This window comes from Cucumis melo, chromosome 11 (genome assembly GCF_025177605.1).
Source record: "Cucumis melo cultivar AY chromosome 11, USDA_Cmelo_AY_1.0, whole genome shotgun sequence".
In the NCBI taxonomy this organism is placed as follows: Eukaryota; Viridiplantae; Streptophyta; class Magnoliopsida; order Cucurbitales; family Cucurbitaceae; genus Cucumis; species Cucumis melo.
The window spans coordinates 33448560-33456666 of NC_066867.1; the positions used below are offsets into that span (position 1 = coordinate 33448560).

The 8107-nt window shown below is 34.6% G+C and overlaps 2 protein-coding genes across 4 annotated transcripts; both read left to right on the top strand.

The window, feature by feature from the left end:
* Nucleotides 1-835: 835 nt before the first annotated feature.
* LOC103499013 (syntaxin-61) lies at nucleotides 836-4751 on the top strand. Of its 2 annotated transcripts, XM_008461877.3 has the most exons (8): nucleotides 836-1013; nucleotides 1340-1399; nucleotides 2489-2602; nucleotides 2791-2904; nucleotides 3040-3230; nucleotides 3480-3570; nucleotides 3665-3730; nucleotides 4281-4751. In XM_008461877.3, the coding sequence occupies exons 2-8, from the start codon at nucleotides 1346-1348 to the stop codon at nucleotides 4389-4391; spliced, it is 741 nt and encodes a 246-aa protein (XP_008460099.1). In that variant the 5' UTR covers nucleotides 836-1013; nucleotides 1340-1345; the 3' UTR covers nucleotides 4392-4751. The 2 variants fall into 2 exon arrangements, with proteins under 2 accessions (XP_008460099.1, XP_050934948.1); XM_051078991.1 differs by lacking the exon at nucleotides 4281-4751 and having other exon boundaries at nucleotides 3480-3581.
* A 400-nt stretch (nucleotides 4752-5151) lies between these two features.
* On the top strand, nucleotides 5152-7582 carry LOC103499014 (ycf20-like protein). 2 transcript variants are annotated; one of them, XM_008461879.3, is made up of 3 exons: nucleotides 5152-5497; nucleotides 5998-6184; nucleotides 7047-7582. In XM_008461879.3, exons 2-3 carry the CDS (start codon nucleotides 6015-6017, stop codon nucleotides 7516-7518), a joined length of 642 nt encoding a protein of 213 aa, XP_008460101.1. In that variant the 5' UTR covers nucleotides 5152-5497; nucleotides 5998-6014; the 3' UTR covers nucleotides 7519-7582. The 2 variants fall into 2 exon arrangements, with proteins under 2 accessions (XP_008460101.1, XP_008460100.1); XM_008461878.3 differs by having other exon boundaries at nucleotides 5153-5372.
* The last annotated feature ends 525 nt before the right edge of the window (nucleotides 7583-8107 follow it).

Here is an 8107-nt window from a genome sequence, read left to right on the forward strand (position 1 = left end):
AGTTGAGGGAGCTCGAACCCCCTACACCTATATTAAATCTGCCGATAAATTGATATTTCCTCGTCGAAAATTATAAGAACAAACAATTTATTACTATTATTATAAGATATAAGGTCACACGTAATAAAAAATTTTGTATCTATTTGTCCACCATTTCATTCAATTACTATTTAAAATTAAGAATATAAGAAATTTTGTTTTAAATGAAAAAACATGTCACGATCTAGACAAATCGATAGATAGCAGTCTATTTATATTTATCATCAATAAATACCAAGGGAGTATTTGAAGCAATTAGTGAATTATTAGGTGAGGTTGTAATGGTTTGTGCCTGGAGTGTACATGGTTTTAATATGGAGTTATAGTAATATGTATTTAGAGCATAGATTATTTTAATTGGTCGATAAAACATTAAACACTGCACCAAAGAATAAAAAATTAAAAAAATTATAGCAAACAAAAGTTTTTAAAACAATGTATTAGGTAGCTGATTATAGTTCTAAATAGTCCTTATCCCAAACACACATAAGCTTTTGTTATATTTATAAATACTACGATTTATTTTGATATCACGTTAATATCTAGGTTGGTCTCCTATATCTATTACTAGTTCTTCTAAATCTAGTACTTCATATTCGTTATTTAAAATTTAAATAATGATCAAAATCGACAAGAGCTTAACTCAATTGACAAAGATACTTGTTTCGAAGAAGAGATCAAGTCCGAATTTGCTCCCTCCTAATTTCTATATTAATAATAATAATGGGTGAAAATTCAACTACCATAGAGATATTTTTACAACTTAAATTTGTGTAGAAAAGAAAATACAAAAAGAAAAATAAAATTGGAAAAGGAATTGGAATTGGTATTGGAACTCAGTGCACAGGTCGTTGCGCGCTCCAGCATCGATCCCAACATCCATCGCTACGCCCCGTGGCTCTCTTCCTTCACTCTCAACCACCATTCACCTTGTTCTTCCTCAGATCTACACTCTCCGTCGCCCTCAGTCTCAGGTTCTCTTCTCTTATTTCTCCTACATCAGTTTCAGAGTGATTTATTCTGTATCCATATATATTCAGAACGCCGATTATCGCTTCGTATCTCATTATTGTTCGTATTTGTTTTCAATTAGTCGATTAACTCCAATTCTAGATCTGGCATAGTGATATAGATATTTTTCTGCCAATTTCCGATTCATGATCTCAGCATGTTAATTGAAGAATTACTTTCTGCTAATTTTGTGTTTAAATTGGAGTGGAACGAACTCGAGAATGAAATTGAGTGATTTGAGGGAACATTGAGTTCTGGAAGTGATTGTGTTCGTTTTCGTTTATTGCAGTTGAAGATGCCATCGGCTCAAGATCCGTTCTATGTTGTAAAAGACGAGATTCAAGAATCCGTAAGTTGATTGCTTGCATTCAGTTATGACTTTCTATGGTGCTTGGATTATGTTCACTGACGGCATTTAAATTAAGCTTCTCTGAACCGTGTCTTCTTTTTTCTGCAATATTGAATTGTTGTTAATAGAAAAGGAGTGTGAATTAGAACATGGAAACTGGAGAGTGGTAATAGCGATTAGGTTTGCAGTTGTATTCCCTTGCTGCAAAATGAACCCATTATACAAAAATGTGAAAATATAATTCTAACTCTAACTGAAATCTCCAAACAATGTGGACAGTGGACACGGAATGCACATTAAACCAGTTTATAGCAGCTGTCAAAGATTGTATTCTTCGGTAGACAACAAAGATGTTGATTATGATGAGATTTCTTATCTCCCAAAACCTCTCCTGTCATTTGTATTTTGTATTTATGTCTCGACCAATATTCTTTGTGATGATAACCATCAGCCAAGAATACAGTGTTCCATCAGAAAAGCTCATCTTCAAGTTCAAATTGTAAACAGTCGATCATGACGACTCAGTACCCAGCACTCTTTGAACTGGGATCTTAGTTATAGTAGACTTTATGAAGTAGATTATTATTTGAAGGTCGGGTTATGCTTCATTGTCGAAAACAATTGAACCGACTCATTGTTAAGCATGTTCTACACTTTCTTGGTTAAATATCGATGAATGAATATTACTCGTTTCTGGTGAAAATATTATTAGATTCCTCAAAATAAATAATTAGAAGATTGTAAGATCTGCATGTTCCAGCTTATTTACTTCAAATTGTGAAATCCTAAAAGTAAAACTGATGTCGGAAGTTTGCTGACATGGTTCTGACTTCCCTAGTGTGTTGATTTATTTATATTGGTCCTTCCAACCTTACAAAAGCTATTTTGTAGAAAAAATTCCAGTACTATGCTAAAAAATGATTGAAGTCTTTAATATTTCGGACCTTTGCATGCTTCTCCAGAAATTATTTTTGGTTGCAAATAATTTATGTTGCAATGACATTTTGTTTTTAAAGCCAATGTTGATTTTCTGTCACTTTTTCTGGCTATATCTGCATTTTCTCATAGTGTATTTTTCATCCCCACCAGATCGATAAACTGCAATCCAGCTTTCACCAATGGGAAAGGATATCTTCTGATTCCGGAGAGAGAGTACAACAAACAAAAGAGTTGCTCGCTTCCTGTGAAAGCATTGAGTGGCAGGTAAAATCTTAATTTCTAAACCATGCTGTCTGATAACATTTGTTCTGAAACTTTTAATTTTTTTTTCTTTTAATTTTTATTTTATCGAGAAGATTTGGATATCACTTTTTTCTGGGGTTTCAGTGTGTGTCTAAGCATTGGGCATCCAATATATGCTTTGTCTGAAACTTCGCTTTCTTGATAGGAAGGTGGATGAATTGGACAAAGCTATTGCTGTGGCAGCTAGAGATCCATCTTGGTATGGCATTGATGATGCAGAACTTGAAAAACGAAGGAGATGGACGAGTACAGCTAGGACGCAGGTATTGCTCGTCTGACGCTATTTTGTTCTGTGTCAACAGATTGAATAAAGAAATAAACAAGTTGGTAATCCTTGTTTCTCCCATATAGTTATTGCATGTTCATCTTGTAGTCCTTTTTTTTTTTTACTTCTTTAGGTTGGAAATGTTAAGAAAGTAGTAGGAGCCGGCAAGGAGCAAACAGGAATTGCTAGTGCAAGTGGGATGCGTCGAGAATTGATGAGACTACCTAATGCACATGAAACAGATAGATCAAACTTATATACAGCCCACCAAGCGAATGATGACTTCATCACATCGGAATCAGACAGACAGCTGCTTCTTATAAAGTAATGTGTATATTTCTCAACGCTGTTAAATAAATCCTCCTGCTTAAGTTGAAAGTAGAAACCTATCGCTAAACTTAATAAGATTCCATAATAACAGAATAAAATGAGAGATGTCATTGTTCATTTGCAGTTTTCACTTTTCCATCTCAAACCTGGGTCTATCTCTGAGGAAATTAGTCTTTCATTAATGTGAAGTAGGGTACTTGTTAATTCACCCAGATTTTGTTCCTCTGTCAAATGTATATATAGGCAGCAGGACGAGGAGTTGGATGAGTTGAGTGCAAGCGTGGAGAGAATTGGAGGTGTTGGGCTTACAATACACGAAGAGCTCCTTGCACAGGTTTATATTTTGTAGGTTGCGGTGCTGCTTATTGATTCTCTCTATGCATCTGCAATCTGATGGAGTTTTTTAAACTAAAAAAAAAATTGTGCAGGATAAAATTATCGACGACCTAGGAATGGAAATGGACAGTACATCAAATCGTCTTGATTTTGTACAGGTGTGTTCATGATCTCAGTGTTCGCCATATGCACAAAAATTGGCTTCTGGTTCATAATAATAAGATACTGATATTCTGAAGACTTTAGCAGTAATCAATGGGTTTTTCTTTTTCATTTCTTTCTTTTTCTTTTTTGGAATTAAAATCTCATTTTAGTCCGTGTCCCTCAACAGTCAAACTTATTATGTTCTGGTCCCTAGAATTTAAGACTTTATTTTTATCATTCTAACTTTGAAATTTGTTCTATTTAGGTCCCTAAACTTTTCATTGGTCTTTGAACTTTAAAAAACAATCATTTTCATCTTTGCACTTCATTTTTTTAACAAATTAATGACATAGTTTTGACTTTTGAGTATGTTTACTAGCATGCTAATATGAACATTAACCCATACAGGTTAGAGACAATTGTGTATGAGATCGAAAAATAATATAACACGGATGAAATGATTATTTTGAAGTTCTGAGACCGGAATAGACCGAATATCTTGTGAACTACAATATAACAAACTTGAAAGTTTAAACTTCAATCTCTTGAACTTGAACCTTACAGAAAAAAGTAGCTGTGGTCATGAAGAAGGCCAGCGCCAAGGGGCAGATAATGATGATATTGTTTTTGGTGGCTTTGTTCATCATCCTTTTTGTGTTGGTCTTCCTCACCTAAAGAAGCCATGCCCCATCCATCCATACTTCACAAGGCATCAGAAAATGGATTCGTATAATTAGGAAGACCGACGAGTATTGTCGAAACCATTCAGAAATTTTGAACTGAGAACTACGAAGGGTGGTCCTTCATGTACTTATGAGAGTTGATGAGAATTCCGGAACCTAGCTGCTTCTATATTACAAAATGCAATGTGAAACTCGTTCACTTATTCATTATTTGTACTTGTTTGATACTTAGATTCCAGCCTTTTCTTTGTTTTGGATTTCTTCTTCTCTTTTTGATAGAGTTAGTATACCATCATTTCATGTAATTATAAAGCCTTTACATATTTATGATAGATTGAACAATTGCTACTTCTATCCGTTTCTTTGATAACATTTATAAGTCTCACGCACTATCTTTATCCAACCGAGATGTAAATTAAAGTTTAAGATTTATACTTGTTTCAATGTCCAAGATTTGAGGTGTAAATATACATTTTTTCAAAACTTTTTATCAACAAATTACAAAAATGGTAATCAATTTCGAGGTTCACTTTAACGTTATTTAAAAATAATAGGACTATCGTATAAAAATTGGTCGAAGCTTGACCTTTTCTCGGATAAATATAACACAAAATTGAAACTATTTACGAAATATAATAAAATTTATTACATTTTAATAAAGTATTTAAGTTTTTATTTTGTGCTGTATACGTGTATTTAAATGTTTTCTTCTCTTTTTCTATCTATAAAAGTCCCCAAATGACTTTCTATTATTTTATCTCTAAAAAAAAAAATAATAGAAAGACCATAAAATTTATTGGCTAGAAAGATGGAGAAGGATTGTCTATCCGATGTTGAAGGTACGACGCCAAAAAATTGCCCCCAGACTAAGACCGCCGATTGCTGGAAGAGACGAACACTTCTTGCAGCTAAACCTCTATGGGAGTAGCGTCAAAGATACTCTGAGAGCTTGCTTGGCCTCCCATGTTGATCAGTGAGCACTCTATTCGACTTATTTCGTGATCTTCTGGTCAATATTACTTCTATTTTCTCTCTCTGCAACCTGTTGCTGTTTATTTTCTAAAAAGGAATCAGAGATGTTAAAGAGAACTTGTTCAGGTTTGTATGAATAATCGTTGAGAAAAAAATAGAGTGAATTTAGGGAAGAACTTATCTCAGAAGCTTTCTCTGTTGATTGTAATCTCGAGTACACTGAGCTTGAAGATCTTGTACAGTGTATGTAGCTACAATTGGCTGTGTGTTTCTTCATCTTTTATTTCAAGTTGTGAGTGAGTGAATGTTCAATCCCTGCGTAATTGATCGAGAGAAAGCGTCTGTGTAAATCCTTTATTTTCTTCTTCTTCATTTGCATGATTTTTGAGAGGGTTAGATATAATATTAAATTTGTGTTGGACCATCAGTTTTAGCTTTTGGGTTCAATCGGTAATTTAAGAGAGAAAGCAAACAAATTAATTGGGATGACTCAGTCGTTGTATTTCAGTGTAATTCAGAGTATGCTTGGTATCGAAAATTTGACAATAGGGAAAATTGTATCTGAATTATGAGAAGAAATAGTAAGTTTTGCCGTTGAGCTTGAACCATTTGAATATTGGTTGCAGTTTCGAGATAATGCAATATGGCAACTTCAATGAGGTTGTTATCCACCTATCCAAGAACTAGTAAGCTTCAATCTCCAAATTATCAAAGAACAAGAGTTTCAGTTCCGGGCCTCGTAGCATGCTTTCACCTTCACCATCAATGCTGTTCCTTCTATGTGACCAAACCTTCAGTGCTGAAGAACTTCAAGTAAGTCATACCATGATGGTGGACATTCTATTATTTACTTAAGTTACTTATAGTTGGTAGGGTCTATGTTAGTTATGCTATTCTTGCATGGCGTTAGGATTTATTCCCCTGAATGTCAATTTGTTAAAGAAATGAAAATTATTCAGTCAGTCAAGCAGCTACTTGTTTTTGTTCTTTTTCTGCCCTCTCTCAAACGTTGTGCCATACAACTTGTACTCTATAGTTTCCAAACTTGGTAGAAGAGTTCAAGTTCATAATTTCGTAGCGAAGGGTATAATAAAATTGTCCTTTGGCCCTTCCCTTGGTAACACAAGGGAAATAATGATTGTATATCTCAAGGTGAAACAATGATATGCCATTCATGAAAGACAACAGGATGGCATGATGTCAAACAAAAATTCTCATAATTTCGCTAGCCTTCAGAGTGTAAAAGCGATGATAGAGGAGTTCCCCCTTCATCCGCTCTTAAGAGACAAAGGGGGTATTTTTGTGGCTTGCTAGGGTGTATGTTGTTATTTGGGACATTTGGAGTGAGGAACGATTGAGTCTATCAAGATAGGGAGCAGGAGCATAGTAAGATTTGGTTTTTGGCTAGATTTCACGTATCCATTTGGACTTCAATTTCGAAGAACTTCTTTAATTATTCCATTGATAACACTTTACTTAATTGGTCCCCCTCCTTTTAGTAGGGGTGTTTTGGTGGATTAGTTTTTTTTTATGCCCTTGTATTCTATCATTTTTTTTCTCGATGAAAGTAGTCGATTTCATTAAAGAAAGCCATACTTAACAATACTTGGAAAAAGTCATTACTGTACATTTAGTCCAACATATTTGTAATTTGTTATTATTCTTTTTGGTACAGGAAGATGGCCTTGTCCATTAGGGGGAGTGTGGAAGGGAGTCCATTTGATCCTCCTTCGAGTAACTCTAATGGCAGAACGAGACTGATACGGATTATTCAAGCTATTCAAACCAAGTTGAATGCGAGAATCAACGAGCTAAGAAAAAATCTTCCATTCAAAATACTCTTCTTCTTGGTTGGGTTTTACAGTGCAACTGCATTTGCAACTGTTATTGGCCAAACAGGTGATTGGGATATTCTATCTGCTGCATTGGCTGTTGTGGTTGTGGAAGGGATTGGGGCCCTCATGTATAGGGCTTCTCTTCCTCTTTTAAACAAAATTAAAGGCCTAATAACCATGTTCAATTATTGGAAGGCTGGACTTTCCATGGGTCTTTTCTTGGATTCTTTTAAATTTGAAATGGATGATATTTTTGGGATACATAACCTCTTCCATTTATACTTACATAATGTAATTCGTATAATTTATTAACACATTCAAATTTATGATTGTAAATCTTCAAATACTCCATTAACTTGGATTTATGTTTTTCCAAGCTTTGAGTACGTTTCATGGACCTGAATCCCTGGGACAAACATGGTCGCTGTTCAAAGGCTTTCCTAAGAACTATTTCTCAAGAAAGCTTTTGGATTCCCATTATCTACCTACTAGATGAATCTTCTGACTTATGAGTTGTAGGGTCTTTGGAAAATGTTAACACGATGTTTGCAGAAAAACAAAAGCTTCAAATACTACCTTGAAAAATGCTCATTTTGGTCTTTATTATGTCATTTTAGCCTCTCAAAATGTTCGCTTGGTAAGTTTATTTTCAAATTAGGTTCTTGGTCCTTGAAATGAAGGGATTAAATGAAAGCAGGAGGAGGATTTTGAAAGTATATATATGGTAGTATTTTTTGTTGAGTTAAGGGGTAGATCTAGAGATAGAGTATGGATGTGTAAATGGGCTGGGGCTGCAGTGAGGCCCATCAATAGGTAAGCCCAAATTCTGTCTCTCTTTTTACGGTAAAACCCTAGCGCCGCCAGCAATGGCTTTGGTGGCTTTATAAGAAAGTTGTTTAAG

Bases quoted from the DNA above. Each gene is read 5' to 3' on its own strand.
- LOC103499014 (XM_008461879.3), top strand. From the start codon at position 6,015: ATGGCAACTTCAATGAGGTTGTTATCCACCTATCCAAGAACTAGTAAG. The intron at 6,185-7,046 runs GTAAGTCATACC...TTTTTGGTACAG, and splicing joins TCAGTGCTGAAGAACTTCAA to GAAGATGGCCTTGTCCATTA.
- LOC103499013 (XM_008461877.3), top strand. From the start codon at position 1,346: ATGCCATCGGCTCAAGATCCGTTCTATGTTGTAAAAGACGAGATTCAA. The intron at 1,400-2,488 runs GTAAGTTGATTG...CATCCCCACCAG, and splicing joins AAGACGAGATTCAAGAATCC to ATCGATAAACTGCAATCCAG. The intron at 2,905-3,039 runs GTATTGCTCGTC...TTACTTCTTTAG, and splicing joins CGAGTACAGCTAGGACGCAG to GTTGGAAATGTTAAGAAAGT.